Raw genomic sequence first — 18,298 nt, 5'->3', positions numbered from 1 at the left:
CCCGCGCTTGGAGGCCGGCGCCCGCGATCCTCGGCGGGCAGGGCTAGAGCGCACTCACCTGTACTGGTCGTACTTGGCGTACACGGACCACTCGGCGGGGTCGCTCTCGTAGGCTTCCATGACGGCCTGCACCTCCTCCACGTTGACCTCCTCGCTGGCGAAGAGCTGGTGCAGGATGCGGATCAGATCGGTTAGCGTCCGTGGCTTCAGCACCTCGGTCTGCTCCATCCTTTGCAGAGCTGGCGGCACGCCTTTCTCACTGCGGGGCTTCAGCGAAGGAGCTGAGCGAGCCTAGGAACCGGGGACGAGGGACCCGAGCTGCCAGCCAGACAGCCACACACACACACACCCCAAACACTTGAGAGCCACAGCTAAAAGAATCCCTGGCCAAGAGACCAAGACACCCACACCGGGGCGGCGTGGACCTGGGATCTAGGAGGACGTGCGCCGTACACAATTCAGGACCGAATCCGCTGGCTTTAGCCTCCCCGGCCCTTTTTAAGCTCTCGGAGTCAGCGGGAATGTACCAATGGCCCTCGGAGGGTGGGGAGAGGCGGGTGCAACCTGAGGAAGGTGGTGGCGACGGCGAGAGCGTGCGGGCCAGGCTCACGCACTCAGCTTCCGCCCTCCCAGCCCTGCAGCCCTCCCGCGAGCCCTTCTCTCGCGAATCCCCGCACTCGCGGGGGGCTGCGCGCAATCCCTCCCCCACATTAACAGGCTCATTTTGGCCTCCCATCCCCACCCCTTTCCACACGCCCCTCCGCCGGTGTTCCCTGGGAGGTTACTTTTGGCCACCGGGGTTCCACACCCTGGGACGCAGACCACTGGGTTCGGGAGAGAACGGCGGGGGGTAGATGGTGAAGAAGGAAGGGGGCCCTACCCGTCAGAGAGAGCTGAGGAACTGTGAAGAGCTTGTGAAGGTTGAAGATGGATTCCACTTCCAAGATGGAGATCTGTTTTGATCGATTGAAACTATAGGTAATATGCTTTAGGCTAAGGTGAAAAGAAGTCGAAGTCTTCAATTAAAAAAACACCTTCTATTGAATTTATTGGCGTGACATTGGTGTTAGGTGTACAATTCTATAGTATATCATCTGTATATTGTATTGTGTACTCTACTGAAAGTACATTTTGACAAAGGAGACTCGGCTGTCCAGCTAGATTAGCAAGTAGAACGATAGAAGGCCAGGTATCCCTCTTTGATTTTAAAATCAAACATTACCTAAAAATTATTCAGTGGAAAGACCTGATATTTCAATTCATGGTGAAAGGAAATGCTGTGTGTGTGTGTGAGTGTGGTATTTTTTTTTCTCCCAATGCAGTATTTAAAGGGTTCTACTAGACTATTTAAATACATTATTTCTAGAAGCAGTCCTTGGAGAACAAGGCAAATTAAGTATGAATGAAAATAAGAAAAATGTGAGGGGCAGAAGAAATGCAAGTGTAGATTCCTTTTTTCTCATTAACGGACCCAGGGAATAACTTGCACTCAAGATTATTAAAGGTCTAAACTTCTGGAAGACTAGTCTTTTTTCTTCTTCTAGACTTTGCTTTAATGTATGTATATACAGGAGTGGGCAAAAGTAGGTTTACAGTTGTGAGTACACAGAAATTTATTCTTTTCTATTCATTGGCATTATAATGATTTATTACTTATGATGTATCATTTAGATAATGATGGCTGGTAATTTAACCTATTTTTGCCCACCCCTGTATGTATGAGTGTATATATTATGTACAAACGTACTTGTGTTAACAATGTTCTTCAGAAGTACAAATGACAGCTCAATCACCATTGTTCTGAAAGGACTTTGGGTAGAAAGCATGCCAGAAGACAACCTTTTGTGATGTGTTGCAATTAGAGGATCTAGTAACTTAATACTTTAGATCCAGAGAGGTAGTTTTACTGTACTCTGCATTGATCAGGGCAATGATTTACACATTCTAAGACAGTCATTGACATGGGGTGGGTATCCAAAGGAGGGAACCAGAATAGAGGTCTGTAAATATAAACCTATCTATCCATTTTTAAAATCATGCCCTACATGCCGGACACTGCTCATAAAACGAAGTCTCTGCCCTCACAGGGTTTATGTTCTAATAGGGGGGAGGGCACAGGTAGACACACCAAGAAATATTACATACAGTATACATGAAGTGGACACAAATACTGTATACTATTTACAATGGAAGAAAACTAAAGCAGGGGGAGGACAGTTGAGGGTGGTGGTATTTTAGAGGGCCTAGGGCAGTGGTCGGCAAACCGAGGCTTGTGAGCCACATGTGGCTCACAAGCCTCGGTTTGCCGACCACTGGCCTAGGGGAACACCTATCTATCTATCTATATATCTTTTTTTTTTTTAAAGATCTCACATTTATTACTGAATCAACCTTCTATTCTGGGAGGAAAAAATCAACAGAGCAAAATCACAAGTTCATTAATCTTCCAATTAAAATGCCCCAACTGTCCAGACAGTAGCATCTTTTCAATCATTTAAGGGTGTAGGCAACCTGGATACAGCATAAATATGTGAGTCATCTCTCATGTGTGATTTCTCATAGGCCCAGTTTGGTTCTTCTCCAATGTCTCTTCGAGTTGTATTTGATTTTATTACCAGTTTTCATCCGAATCCATTGGGGAATGGGCTGATTCTGCTTTTGTTTCTTGGCCAGGAACCTCTTGATCCTGAAAGTCTTGTGGGAAGACATGGTGAAGGAGAAGCGAAAGCGCGCACCTCGATGGCTGGCGGGGGGAGAGAGAGGAGAGAGAGAAGGAAGCGGAAGGACGCATTTAGTGGCACTGACAGGGTGGGGAGGGGAACACTCTTGATGATGATATTGGATCAGGGACTGAAAGATGTGAGACAAAGTTTTCCGAGGGAAGTTTCCAAGTAGAGGAAACAAGTGCAAAAGCCCTAGGATGGGAGCAAGCTTAGTTTTTGAATAACACAGATGAACATGGATATGCATGCCAGGGTTTGCAAGTGGGGACTCATCACAGAAGATCTTGCTAGGTCTTCAGCTTTTGCTGATATGGGAGGCCATCTCATCATGCAGACATTGTATCATCTCACATCATCACAAGAAGGGTGAGAACTGTATTTTGAGATACCATTCACATATTTCATTACATCATATTGTTATAATTGTTCTATTTTATTATTGTTAAATCTTACTGTATCTAATTTATATGTATGGGTATATCTATGCATGGGAAACTTTATTGTAAGTATGTATGTATAGGAAAAAACAATACCTATAGGGTACAGTTCTATCCAGGGTTTTAGGAATCTACTGGAGGTCAGGGGTAAGGTGGGGACTACTCTACACAAATTTCCTTTATTATTGTTTTTCAAAGTTAAATTATACTTTGAAAGCCACACTTAATTTCATTCACTTAATATATAATGAATTACTGATTAGGTATATGTAAGGCAAAGCACTAAGTATTATGTGTGTGGGTACCAAATAAAAAACCCAAAATCCTATTTTTAGGGACATTACAATCATGAAAGGGTATTGGACACAATATTTATAAGGTAGTATGCAGCAGTGCTGTAATAGTGGTAGTTCACTGTAACTGTTCTTACAAGACAGAACATCTCCCCCTTGACTGATTCAGACAAGCTTTAAGGAAGTGTTAAAATATAATTAGGCAGAGGCAGGATATGACAGGGGGAAGGTCAGTGCACTTCCATAACTGAATTATATGAGCAGATTTAACCAAGTTAACTGCCACGCATCAAAATGGAAACCATCCCCACATGCCATGATATTCTTAATTTAAAAAATCAATTTGCAATGATTATAAAAATATATTACTCACAATTTGGGTGTTCTTTAATATTTTCAGCTGAAAATTCTCATGAAAAAGGATTTTAAAGTTGGTCAGGGCTGCCACTTTGGGAAAACATTTTTTTATAGATGCGAGTGGCTTGTGGGGAAGGTCCAACGCTTGCGTCTACAGATGCTTATGGCATACAATGGGTTAAGAAACAGAAAAAACAAGCACATTCAGAGAATAGTGAGTAATCCAGTGTGGGTTGAATAATGATGTACAGAAATAGTACTTGTAGGACTAAACGTGCTGTACTGCTTTCTGAATACTTTTCCTCCCATTATGTGGTCTGTAGCTGACTTACTTGTTGCCAGAAGCTTACCCAGTATAATTCTTGAAAAATGAAGCTATATGAAAGGTGACTGTCATACCCCTTCCCTTGAACAATGCATTTCCCCACTTTGGGTTATACACAACTAAAATGCTATATAATCGAAGGCATAGTCTGCATTTTTCAGTTTTTTAACCTGCTTAGAGCAGATATTTAAGGTCCCTTCAGGGTTAAAACTTCTAGAAATTCAGATTCCAGGAAGTATCCAATCTTTTTTAAAAAATATATTTTTATTGATTTCAGAGAGGGAGAGGGAGTGAAACAGCAATGATGAGAGAGAATTATTGATCGGCTAACTCCCTGCACGCACCACACTGGGGATGGAGCCTGCAACCCGGGCATGTGCCCTGATCAGGAATCAAACTGAGACCTCCTGGTTCAACCACTAAGCCACACCAGCTGGTCAGGTATCCAATCTTATTTTGATTACAGATATTCTTAGCTTAATTTATACCCTAAATATGAGGAACTCATTATGAAGTTCTTGGTGTAGATACTTTCTAAGATGGAAGCACAATATTCTAATAATTACATGCCCTCTGTATGTTGTGGGTCATCTTTGCATAGTAAGATAAAGCATGACATTACTGACAATGATTTTCTCATGAACATAAAAAACAAAATATAACCCTCTCCCCCCGCCAAGTTTAATTAGTTAACAGTTTAAACCAGACATCTGCAAAAAGATTTGTGAATTGTGTATAAGGTGCCCATCACCCAGCAACTTAGGGGATCCAGGCTTACAAGTAAGTGTTGCAAAGTTAGCACAGAATTAATTATTTGGCTAAGGATTAAGAGATAATAGTGTAAAAGAGATAATAGTGTAAATATGGTTTGTAATAGTGTAAAACCCTGTACTATATCTTCAAGGTTATTAGGAAAAAAACCCCACAAGGTATATACATATTTAGCTAACCTTAGATTTAATTAATTAATAAGTTCTTTAGATCAAAAAGGAACAATTAAATTGATGTCACAAACTCAAACTCAAATAGCTTTGATTATTGAAGTAGTAAATATCCCATCACTTAAAACCTTAGTGGCAAATATTAAGTTAAACACATTTTTGCTATTTGTTAAATATACATGTATATAAATACATTCACATCCTTCAGTAACTATTAATGGAGGAAGCTACAGAACAGATCCACATCCAACCTATTTGACTTGAAAATGATAGTATACTTTCCAGCTTCCAACATATATATAAATTTCTTACCTAATCTTACAAGATAAATTTGCACAATTCAACCTGTACTATTCCAGTGCTAACTACTAGCTGTATTAATTTATTACACCAGAAGATTGGCATAAGGGGACTTAAGAATTTATTCTTGGACAGAAAATGAGAACTGAACAGCAATTTCATCACTATAAATGGAATTCTTCCTTAGCACCCCCTAATGCTAATGTATGGCAGATCATTAATCATAAAGTACATTACTTTTGAAAACAAACACAAGAGAATTCTTGTACATACTTTAGATTCTGTTTGGACATTCCATTCAATTTATTGGAATGCTTTTTTAATGCTGCATTACAAATATAATACAGAATTTTTAAAAAGTTAAATCTCACCTCAAGCAATTACCAGTCTCATGGCATTAGAAAAAAAGGTACTTTTAGTCATGGCATGAAATACATGTAAAACTAAGGCTTTTGTTCAGTTTTTCTTTGAGCATTTTCAAGTTGAAAAATACATTATAAAAACTCAAAGATGTTGCCATGTTTACTTGAGTGCTTTTGACACTGTAAAAGAGACAGAAGACCATCATAGCTATAAACATTGGGACTCCAGAATCATCAAATGTTAGGACTAAAATAGTTGTATAATTCATTTGTCTAAAATTTTTTTCACAATAAAACAATTAAATCTAAACCTTGCATATTCTCTAAAGCAGTCTTCCAGTGTGTCAACATACATGCTCTCTTGGCTAGGTATTTGCTAGAAACAGTTTTCTCCTCCATTATCATCTGGCAAAGATGTAAAACCAAACTGCTTATTTCTGCCATCTGGGCTGCCCTCTACTGGACTATGTAAGGTATAAAGCCAGCAGGTCAATGAGATTTTCTTTCATAATACTGTAGATATAAATATATACAAGAAAAAGTATATCCCATACCTCAAACTGAACTTCCCAGGAGCAGCACAAAAATAATCTTTTAGTAAACTAAACTGACTTTTACAGTGCTAATTCTACAAGTAAACAATTTCAGTCATTTTAAGAACTGATAAAGAGGTTTTGTTGATTTGTTGATGGCAGCCGTTCTGACAGGTGTGAGGTGGTATCTGTTGTATTAATTTGCATCTCTGATGATTAAGGACATTGAGCATTTTTTCATATGTCTCTTGGCCATCTGTATGTCCACTCTGGAGAAGTGTCTATTTAGGCCCTTTGCCCATTTTTTAATTGGTTTGTCTTCCTTTTGTTAAGTTGTACAAGTTCCTTATATATGTTAACCCATCAGATGTATCATTGCCAAATTTATTCTCCTATAGTGGGCTCCATTTTCATTTTGTTGATGGTTCCTTTTGCTGTGCAGAAGCTTTTTATTTTGATGTAGTTCCATTTGTTTATTTTCTCCTTTGTTTCCCCTGCCCTAGGAGATGTATCAGCAAACATATTGCTACCGGAGATGTCTGAGATTTTGCAGTCTGTGGTCTCTTCTAGAATTTTTATGGTTTCAAGACTTATATTTAAGTCTTTTAACCATTTTTTTTGAGTTTGTTCTTGTGTATGGTGTAAGTTGGTAGTCTAATTTCATTTTTTCGCATGTACCTACCTTTCCGAACACCACTTATTGAACAGACTGTCTTGACTCCACTATATGCTCTTGCCTCCTTTGTCAACAAATGACAAGTGCTGGTGAGGATGTGGAGAAAAGGGAACCCTAGTACACTGCTGGTGGGAATGAAGATTGGTGCAGTCATTATGGAAAACAGTATGGAATTTCCTCAAAAATTAAATACGGAACTGCCATTTGACCCAGTAATCCCACTTCTAGGAATATACTCTAAGAAACCTAAAAACCAAATCAGAAAGAATATATGCACCCCTATGTTCATAGCACCGCAATTTACAATAGCTAAGATCTGGAAAAAGCCCAAGTGCCCATCAGTAGATGAGTGGATAAAAAAAGCTGTGGTACATTTATACCATGAAATACTATATAGCAGTAAAAAAGAAGGATCTCTTACCCTTTGACACACCATGGAGGGACCTGGAGAGTATTATGCTAAGCAAAATAAGTCAGTCAGAGACAGACAAGTATCACATGATCTCATTCATATGTGGAATCTAGAGAACAACATAAATTGGTGAACAAAATAGCTCCAGAGACATAGAAGCATGGAACTAACAGTCAAATCTCAGAGGGACAGTGGGGTGGGTAGGAAGGGATTAACCAAAGAACTTATATGCATAACCCATGGACACAGACAATAGTGTGGTGAAGACCTGTGCAGCCAAAAAGGGGTCAATGGGGGGAAAAAGGGGACATCTGTAATACTTTCAACAATAAAGATAAATTAAACAAACACACAACAAATAAATAAGAGGCTTTATACAATCTTAGTCTCCTTTTCAATATCCTGGAGGCATATCTGGAGCAATAGTTGTAGTACTGTATATACTCTAATGTCAATCTTTCACGATGATTCCTGTATTAATGCAAATCACATTTTTGTGGGTCAACTCTATGGATTTTTTACATGCATAAACATGGGTCTTAGCAGATAACATGCTGAGATCATATCCACAAGTATTTTGCCATAAGTATCAAACTTTTCAGAGCTGTGTCCTTTATGAAGATTCATTTTTAGTTATCAAGATCTTTTTCTCTGTGGTTCATCCCCATGCCTGAGATTTGCAGTAATGTAGGACCAGTTTACCATCACTGCCAAAACACTACAAAAAGAAAATAACAGCAACAAACTTAATTCTTTGATGAAAGAAAAAATGTTATACGTATCATCAATATCCTTATACATGTAGGTGTAAATTATCTACAAAGTTATTTCTTTCAAAAGATGCAAGTTGCTATTTTAACACATCAGTAATCATCCTATATAATAAAGAAGTAATATGCAAATTGACCATCACATCCTCACACAAGGGGCCAGGCCAGCAGGGGAGGGCAGTTGGGGGTGACCAGGCCTGCAGGGGAGGGCAGTTGGGGGTGACCAGGCCGGCAGGGGAGGGCAGTTGGAGGCGATCGGGCCAGCAGGGGAGCTGTTAGGGGCGATCAGGCTGGCAGGCAGGTGAGTGGTTGGGAGCCAGCAGTCTCGGATTGTGAGAGGAATGTCCCAGATTGGAGAGGGTGCAGGCTGGGCTGAGGGATACCACCCCCCAGTGCACAAATTTCATGCACTGAGCCTCTAGTAATCTATATATATGAGCTTAAGTGACCGTTACACTGTTTGCCTGGTAGCTATGACACTCCAACCAGTAGAGGAGGGAGCCTCACGGGATCGGCCGTGGGTTAGAGATTGTAGATGGGGCACTGTCAGCCCTGATTCTGCTTCACCTGTACCTCGGACCCAGAGAGGAGGGAGCCCAATTCCTCACGGAATCAGCCATGGGTTAGGTTGCCGCTGGGCACTGTCGGCCCTGAATCTGCTTCACCCGCACCCTGGACCCAGAGAGAAGGGAGCTTGATTCTGGGTTGCATTACCTGAGAATTGCCCACTCATAATCCGGGACACCTTGGGGGATGTCAGAGAGCTGGTTTCAGCTTGATCCCTGCAGGCCAGGCCGAGGACCCCACCGGTGCAGAATCTGTGCACCAGGCCTCTAGTGTTGAATAAAACCTGTCCTTTAAACATCATAGGCATGGATGGGCTTACATATTTTAATCTTGCCCTTTCTCTGTATCTCTTAACTATAATGTATATACTGTTTTCTACTAGCGGTGCTAATGTGTATACTATAATAATTTTTGTCATGAAACTGTTAGTATGTTGAATACAGTCATTTTTATGTAGACTTCTTTTAAATTTCTTGGAAGCAAATCTGGATTACTAATTATATAAACAATGTAAAAGAAACAAATTAGGCAAAAAAGAAGGCCTTATTTTCTGGACATCTTCTGTTTGTATTATTCATTCAAATTCATCTTCTGTTTGTATTATTCATTCCTTAATTCTTTAATCACTGAGTAATTTATTGAGGTAGTAAATGTTCAAGGTGTTAAGAGATATAACAGAAAACAAGAAAGTAATCTTTTTTCCTAAGAGGCAATTAAGAATAGCATCTCTTAAAATAATGATGTTAATTAATAATACTATTCACAGATGTGCATCTTTTATTAAAAAAATAAAGCAGTTATGTTTTACCTCATAGAGGGTTCCAACTTCCTGGTCAGGGGAAGGGGCAAATGACTGATTCACATAAATAAACTGCAAAAGAAAAAAAAAAAGACGATTCATTTTTAATGGTATCCTGATTAATTTGCATTTTTCTGGGGTTCAATCAGCCAGCTCTTTCAAATTCTTTGTCTTCAGAATTGAAAGAAATTTCCTTAAACTCCTTTTCCTACTTCTCATAAATCAGTCAACTAATGAGATCTTTATGAAGATTAGTTCCTACCTGGAGGAATAAAACCAGATTTTTTGCTTCTAAAGCAGTAGTTCTTACTTATTAAAACTAGTAACTTTTAAATGTTTTTACAAATAGCTTTTGAAGATTTATTCAAGAAATTATTAAAAGTATTACTTTTTCCAACTACTCATTTTAAAGACAGAATTTTTCCTAACAAAACTTCATACACAGTATAAAATCAGGAAATCTTTGAGATAGTGTGAGCATTTTTGGTTAATAACATACAGTTGGATTAATAACATACAGGAAATCTTTGAGATAGTGTGAGCATTTTTGGTTAATAACATACAGTTGGATTTTTTTTACCTTTACCACCACTGAGAACTCATAAAAGTACTGAACTCCAGGCTGGGTGCCACTACTGTAAAGTCACTTGTAGCTAAATAAGATGGTAACATAATGAAACCTAATGTTCTTATAACCTTGTTCTTTAAAGGATTCATTGTTCAATGTTCCAGTTTAGTCTGTTTTCATTAAAACTCTCTACTACATGTATCCTCTGCTTTTTGAAAGTTCATGTTATGAATGACCTACATTAGTACCTGTTTTAACTGAGAAATCCTAAGAGGATTTTCACTTTTATGAAGAAAGCAAAAATAACGTTCAGCATGTTTTGCAGTGAGCCATTATAGAAACGGTGAGATTAGCCCTGCCGCCAATCTCTTTCACTGAGAACTACACTCTGCATCTTGGCATTAAGCCACCATAGCTTTGGACTGTGTCTGTAAGCATCTGTGCTTTATCTCAATTTTATACATCTGTTAGCAAGATGTGACCTAAAATATCAGAATGCCTAAAAGAGCTCATAAGGGTGTTATGCTTAGCATAAAACTGGATATAATTAAGTGTATTATGGTTTGGTGGGTTATTTGAGGGGATCTTGGTATGCACAAAATTTTTTCACATAAATTAATCGTAATTACTTTTTTGTTTTATGCCATTTTGGCTTAGAAAAGATTTCATAGGAATGTTCTTCTTTTATATAGTGGAGGAAACCTGTACTTAAAAAAATTACTGCAGATACAAAAGGACAGTGTCTTAGTAACTTTTGATAATTTTCCTTTTAGAAAATAAAACATTATTTGCAGGTAACATATCAATTTACCTTTGTCTATAGTCAAATTCTAAGACTAAAATTTCCTGGACTTAATATAGCCTTTAAAACCCAATAATATCAGAATAGTTGGTTGATCCTTTGTCTATAGTCAAATTCTAAGACTAAAGTTTCCTGGACTTAATATATAATATAGCCTTTAAAACCCAATAATATCAGAATAAACAGTTGGTTGATAGACACTATTTGGGTCACCAACTGTAATAAAAACAAATAATGACTACATTTCTCCCTTAGGTGATTCAGTGTGGTAATTAAAAACAGAGGCTCTACTGAGACAGATCCAGGTTTGAGTTCTGGCTCTAAACACAAATACCTTTTCTCAGCTGGTTTCCTTATTTATAATATGGAAAATAATAGCACCTATACTTCTTGGAGCTGCTGGGAAACATAAAATGAGATAGCACCAGTGCCTGGTATATGTACTCAATATACATTAGTTTTAATTATTATTTAAAAAGTTCATGTATAAATATCAATTAAGGGTTAAGTCTGAGTAATACTCTTAACAAAAACTTCATAAAGTTAGAAATCAGTGTGCATTTAAATGTGAATTTCTATAATCTATATACTGGCATATAAAAGCCTAAGTGACCAAACAACCAAACAACTGGTCGCTATGACATGCACTGACCACCAGGGAGCAGACACTCAATGTAGGAGCTGCCCCCTGATGGTCAGTGTGCTCCCACAGTCAAGTGTGCTCCCACAGCCCACCTCCTGTGGCTCCTCCCTCTGGCTGGCCCCCCGATCAGCCCTGATGGGGGGGCCAGCCAACCTCCTGCGGCCCCTCCTCCCTGGCCAGCCAACCTCATGAGGCCCTCTTTCCCCGGCCAACCTTCCGGCCCTGATTGCAGGCCAGGCCGAGGGACCCCACCTGCGCATGAATTTGTGCACTGGGCCTCTAGAACAGATATAAGAATCTGTCTTTAGGTCCTAGCAGTTTAACTGTGAATGAACATAGATATTTTATTCTTCTGGTACATTTTAAATGAGAAGGGCTCTTGATGACAGTTTTTAGTTCAGCAAACATTCACTATCTATTATGTGGTAGGAATTTCCCAAGGTGTGGAACTGTGAAGATTAATATGACTCCCATTAATGAGTTTTCAATCTACTGGAGAGGCAGACATATGCAGATAAGACTATAGATGAAAAAAGTGCATCTGACAAGGTGTGTAGTACACAATAGATGTGGCATTAATTTAACCTAGCAAAAACATCAGGGAAAGCCTTCTCTAAGAGATAATAAATAGGATTTAACTAGGTGGAAGAATAATTAGGACTTTGTAGGCAAAAGTAAGATGGTTTTAGTGTTAAGGGGACAGTAGAGTAAATGGAGAACTGTAAGAACTCATTACAATTTATAACAGGAGTCAGGAACTGAAAGTGACTATAATTAAAAAAAAAAAAAAAAGCAATTCAGCTAGTTTAAAATTCCATGGAAGTAACAATTTCAAAATGTAATCTTGCTAATAAATGCTAGAACTTGGGAAGATAAAGTTATTTTAGTTTTAAAGAATAATGATTTTCTTTTTAATCCTCACCAAGGATACTATTACCATTGGTTTTTAGAGAGTGGAAAAGGGTGGGGGAGAAACATCGATGTGAGAGAGACACATTGATTGGTTGCCTCCTGCACTGTCCCAGGGATTGAAACCTGCAACCTAGGTATATGCCCTTGACTGTAAATTAAACCTGACATCCTTTGGTCCATGGGCTGAAGCTCTAACCGCTGAGCAAACTCTATCTAGGCAAGGTCTTCTGCTCCTGAGGTTTTAGCTCCAATATGCATGTGAATGACACTATAATCTTCTTGCCCATCTCTGACAATTAAATTCTATATGGCACTGTAATAACACAGATGCTTTTCTCACTCTGATTACAGAGGAAGATGTTCAGCTGCAAAACTCAAATATTTCCACACTTTTTCTAAACATCTTCCTTTGGAGGAATCCCAGGCTCTATGCGATTCTTCCTCAAATTACTTCTAGTGATTGATCTATCTTATACTTACTCTTGCAACTATGTTCATTTTGTGAGAGGTACTTAAAGCCAAACTACTAGATCAGTATTAATATTGGCCAAGATGTGATCTGCCAATAAAGGTGTCTGCTATATTAATTAAAATGCTACAATATTCCAAATACAAGTAGACATTTAAATTTCTGTAGCTGAATGCCAAGTTAAAAACCAGTGGCATTTAAAATATTAATCTTTCCAACTGCTACCATGAAGTGTTTAACATGTACTAATATGAAATAAGAATATCTCTTAGTTCTTCCATAACATATGGCAAGGACATATTGCTTACCTTAATAGAACACAAAGGAAACAACATTAATATCAAAACAAATTATAAAACCTAAATATTTCCGTATGTTCCCTGATAGATCTTTCTGCGTGGGCATTCAGTGACTTTTTTGAGAAAAACCACCTCAGTGGTAAAAAAAAAAAAAAATCAGTTCACATTGTAAATGTAAATCTAAAATTCATTTTACTTCAGAGTTCCCCAGAGAATCCTTCAATAAAGTACATAAATCCCACCAACAAAAGAAATAAAAGAACATTACTGAAGTAAAAATATATGGCTCCATATGTATTTCTATATACAACAGTTATTCATTATTGCCTAGTAACCATTATAGATAATTGAGGGAAATAGTCAGCACTGGTTTCATACCAACTGTTCTGAAGCCACAAGTTTAAGGAACTTTTTGATGAAGTCAATGAGTCCTTGGATGGTTCGGGTTCGCTCTACAGCCCACTTCTTTGTTTTCATTATAGGGGTGTCTCCCACAGCCTTTAGCAGGATATCAACTGTAAAAGGAAAAAAAAAATTAACAATTACACTACAACATATAATGACTTTAGAAAAGTTAAACCTTTAATCTACACATAGTACATATATTGAAGATACTGGAGGTATGTCTAAGATATACAAATGTTAGGTTGTAAGATTCTTTTTCGTCATTTTTCTCCCCCCCTTGATTCTACAGTCTCAGAAAGGACTCTCCATGAAATGTAATTTTAAATTTCATTTTAATAATAATAAAATAGAAATGGTCAATAAATATGTAAAAATATATAAAATGTCGCCAGGCTGGTGTAGCTCAGTGATTGAGTGTCAACCCATGCACCAAGAGATCACTGGTTCAATTCCTGGTCAGGGCACATGCCTGGATTGCGGGCTCGATCCCCAATGGGGGGTGTGCAGGAAACAGTCGATGGATGTTGACATTTCTCTTTCATTGATGTTTCTATCTCTCTCCCTCTCCCTTCTTCTCTCTCTAAAACCAATAAAAATGTATTTTATGTATATATTTATGTATACACACACACACACATATATAATGTCATGGCTTTTTACAACCAACCAAATTAGCAAAAATTAGAATAATAATACTGTAGATGACACTACTGTTGGGAATAAAAAAATGGCACACCCTTTCTGGAGAATGATATGGTAATACATTACCAAATACTTAAGATATGCTTTGATCCAATAATCCTAATATATATAAAGAGCTAGGTGCCGTCACGACCAAACAGGCAACCAGTCACCATGAAGTGCATGGAGCACCTCTTGATCCTCCCCCCAACCCTGAGCCCCTCACCATGAGGGGGGGGCTGGCGGCGGGGCGGGACTGGGGACTGTTGAGCTGCGGTGGCGGGCTGCTTCGCGGGGTGGCCGTGAGCTTAGAGGAGCAGTCACCTGGGCGGCAGCGAGTTTCGCGGAGCATCCAGTGGTGAGCTTCGCAGGGGGGCAGCAAGCTTCACGGGGCAGTCGAGGGGTGGGTGGGAGCCTCGCAGAGCAGTTGAGGGGCAGTGAGCATCGCAGAGTGCCCTGGGGCGGGGAGCTTCACGTAATGTTGCAGGGCGGCAGAGGCCATGCGACTGAGGCCAGGCTAGGCCTAGGGACCCTAACTGGGCACGATTTCGTGCACGCTGGGTCTCTAGTACTAATAATAATAGTACTAGGAATCTAGTCTCATAAAATATGAGATGTAAAAAGATTCACTTAGAAGGATTTCACCTTTGTTGAAACATTTATTTTTATAGAAAAAAAAACAAAACACCTGGCAAATCTAAATATTCAACAATGGTATTTAGAGGGGATTGGTTGAAAAATGATATTATAGTCTATAATAGAATTTATATAATTCCATAAAGAGTACACACGCTGAAGTCCCTGGGTTCCAAATCCTGGCACTGCTACTTGCTATGTATATATTTCTGGATAAATTCTTTAATGTTTCTGTGCTACAGTTTTTCCTTTTATAAAATGAAGACAATAGCATCTACCTCATAAGGTTGTTTTGAGGATTAAATAAGTTAATACATGTAAAGCGTTTAGAACAGTATCAGCTCATAACTCATACTTTTTGAACCTTAAGATTATAAGTTGCCATTAAAGAAAACATGCTATAAAAGCATATTTAACAGCATGAAAAAGTTACCAAAATGTACTAATATAAAACAGCATGTATAATAAGACCTCAATTTCATTAAAACCATCACAAACACATATTCATGAAAATGTGGAATGTGCACCAAAATGCTATTTCTCAGTAGTGACATTACAGGTGATTAATATTTGGTTTTACCGGTACTTTTTGTAACCACCAAGTTTTCTATAATAACATTTCTAATAAAGAAACATAATAATTATTGGAGAAAAAACAACTAGGGGCCAAAAAGTTTCAATTAGAGAAATTAAAGGTTTCAATAATCCAAAATACAAACACAACCTATGAATCTGCCTCCTGAAGTTACTATACTTAAAAGGATGTGTGTGAACACACAATACAATATACAGATGTAGTATAGAACTGTACACATGATACCTGTATTATTTTATTAACCAATGTCACCCCAATACACTCAATAAAAAGGGGGGAAAAAAGACGTCTCTCTCAATCAAAAGCAACACTGAAAGCAAAATAGTGTACTGCTGCCCCCTAAAGTTAATTCTAGTATATTACATCTCTCTTGTCCCAGTCTTTGGTGTTAAAAATTGGGATCCAATGGAGTCAGAGGTTAATTTATTCAAGTTTACCCTGGGAATGAAGGCACCTGGAACACATAATGCACACTGTATTCTTCTTGAAAAAGTTTACCTTCCTTCCTCCACTAAAACTCTAGCTTCAGTTATCCAGAAAACAGAGATGAATTGAAAGATAAATGAGGGGATTTTGAGTAACTCACCTTCTATGCCCCCTTCAATCTCCTGAGGCTATCAATAACTCAGTTGCAACTGAGCATTTCAAGAAAGTGAAGGAGAAAATATTATGAGCTGTACTACTGCAGGAAAAAAAACTGGAAGGGATAGGAGCTAGAGGACACATTTATTTAAATTGTAACTACTTTTTCTTTTAATTTCTAAAGATGATTTGCTTTACAGTTCTCAATCCTAGCTATGCATTAGGAGCAACTGGGGGGAACAAATTTAATTTACAAGATACAGAATTTTTGGAAGTAGGGTCTTGGCACAGGTATGCTCTAAAGCTCCCTGAGGTGGTCCTAATGTGAGGCCAGGACCAACAACCTCGGTTTGCTGCAACAATCTTTGTTCTTCTGTAGATTAAACCAGAAGTGAAGCATGTGTAACAGCTAAGCTTCTTTCATCAGAAGAGGTCCTCAAAAAAGGATGACAATGTCAGGGTAGAAATCCAATAGCTAGAAACTAAGTTTTATACCATCAGAGAGGCAAACTCAAATGCTCATGGGAGCCAGAAAAAGAACCAATTTTTAAATGACGGCTTAAAATACACACACACACATATTTTGGAACCAAGAGACCATGCCATATAACCCCAGGCTGTATCCCTGTTGCAGGTCATTCATCTTTAGCCACTGTTTTTGCAAAGCTATCTTCAGGAAGTAGTAGTACACTTTTGACTAAGACTGTTAGAGCTTAAAACAAGCCCTTTGAAAGTCTGTTCCTGCTTACAATAAAAATGGAAGAAAAAAAGGAACAAAACTCTGTAAAACTCATGGAATTCTTCTCAAGAAAGATTCTAGTGGTTATCTATAAAAATAATCAAAGGTTTGTTTCTCCAGTAGTGCATCGTGTGGGGACAACAATAGATTCCCCCCAAATGGAGAAGCCGTCTAACCTGGGCGGGGAGCAGCGCTGGAGGAAACCGCTACCTCCCACGGCAGAAGAAAATGACGTCCGATGCCAGGCTGTGAGGTCACTGAGCAGAAAACCTGCCAATACCTGGGCTAAGCCTCTGGACTGGCAAAACGTGTCTGAGGCCCCGGGTCCACCTTTCTGAATTATAGGTGCCGACTTGCTGCTTTTCTCATAAGCAACTCTACACAGAGTGATGCTCCAGGGCAAGTAAACTTAGGAATGTCTGGATTTTACCATGGCAAACGAATTCTCAAGCGATGACAGGGTAGATGACAGCTAGTTCACACAATGACGATTCACAAAGGTTCCAAAATGGTTTGTGTGTGTGTGTTTGTTTTGTTTTGTTTTAGAAAGGCGATGCCTGTGCCTTTAGTTTTCCTTTAACATTCTTCATTTTGGGTAAAATTTCAGTTTTTTGGTTCAAGAAGTGAATTCACACGCAATTGGTATTTTAAACAAAACAAACCCCTGCGAACTAACTAGTTGGAAGGCGTGAACTAGCCCTATCATCTTCAATCATTATTCTACTTAGCTACCGGGCTCAGTACCTGGAGCTCCCGAGATGCCCCTCCGCTCCCACCTTGAGAAAGTCTGAGGTCAGGCCAGGGCCGCACCACATGGCCAAGCGTCCAGCAACCGCCTCTGGCAAGGCCCTCCACAGGCAGGCCTTCAAAGCCGAGACGCACACGTCCCTTCCTAACCGTCACAAACCACGCCGGGCACGGGCCTTCCTCTAAATGTTGCTTCTTCATTGGCCGCCATCCCCAGTGGGAAGCGACCTACACCTCCCGCCTCTGCCCAGAAACCACTCTCCAAATTACTTTTTTTCTTGGTGTCGCCGGCAGGTTCCTCCGTTCCCGGGGAGACTGCGGCGGAAGAAGGGGGCTCCGGCGTGGCTGTTCCTGGGGAGACGTCCGTAGGCCCTTCGCCGTCCGCCGCACCCGAAGGAGGGAGCGGGAGCACGGCCTCCGGCTCCTCAGCCATCTCGTGCGGGGGGAGGCGAGAGAGGAAGTGGGGGGCTCAGCGTGCAGTGGGCGGGCTTTGCGCCAGGAAGTCGTCAGGCTGGCGACGGCGAAAGGGGACCCAACTCTACAGTGAGAGCTGGGATTGCCGGCGACCTTCTATGTCGAGCCTGTCGTAGAGCCCTGACCATTAATATCGCGACTGCTGTTTTCCCACAGCTACGCGCCTCGGGCAGGGGACGGCGGCCTGCGTCGCCACAGACGTGGGAGCGCGCAGGAGCCCCTCTGGCCAGTGGGCGTGGCCTGGAGTGTTT

At 39.8% G+C, this 18,298-nt stretch overlaps 2 protein-coding genes and 1 pseudogene across 3 annotated transcripts in view; all 3 read right to left on the bottom strand.

The window, feature by feature from the left end:
* Positions 1-494, bottom strand: part of CDO1 (cysteine dioxygenase type 1) — a 12,716-nt gene extending 12,222 nt beyond the window's left edge. Inside the window, exon 1 of the mRNA XM_005857355.2 lies at positions 59-494. Within this exon, the coding sequence (XP_005857417.1) occupies positions 59-228 (170 nt within the window). The 5' untranslated portion in view covers positions 229-494. The remainder of the gene's footprint in view (positions 1-58) is intronic.
* A 1,928-nt stretch (positions 495-2,422) lies between these two features.
* On the bottom strand, positions 2,423-2,767 carry LOC106723582 (annotated as a pseudogene).
* A 4,948-nt stretch (positions 2,768-7,715) lies between these two features.
* ATG12 (autophagy related 12) lies at positions 7,716-18,291 on the bottom strand. Of its 2 annotated transcripts, XM_005857353.2 has the most exons (4): positions 17,844-18,291; positions 13,567-13,703; positions 9,505-9,567; positions 7,716-8,077 (listed from the first exon to the last, which is right to left on the bottom strand). In XM_005857353.2, exons 1-4 carry the CDS (start codon positions 18,004-18,006, stop codon positions 8,018-8,020), a joined length of 423 nt encoding a protein of 140 aa, XP_005857415.1. In that variant the 5' UTR covers positions 18,007-18,291; the 3' UTR covers positions 7,716-8,017. The 2 variants fall into 2 exon arrangements, with proteins under 2 accessions (XP_005857415.1, XP_014399708.1); XM_014544222.1 differs by lacking the exon at positions 9,505-9,567.
* Between the last annotated feature and the right edge of the window lie 7 nt (positions 18,292-18,298).

The sequence above is a fragment of the Myotis brandtii genome, unplaced genomic scaffold (genome assembly GCF_000412655.1).
Source record: "Myotis brandtii unplaced genomic scaffold, ASM41265v1 scaffold1105, whole genome shotgun sequence".
In the NCBI taxonomy this organism is placed as follows: Eukaryota; Metazoa; Chordata; class Mammalia; order Chiroptera; family Vespertilionidae; genus Myotis; species Myotis brandtii.
The sequence above is the reverse complement of the archived record's forward strand: the minus strand, read 5'-3'. Positions and strand labels throughout refer to the sequence as shown.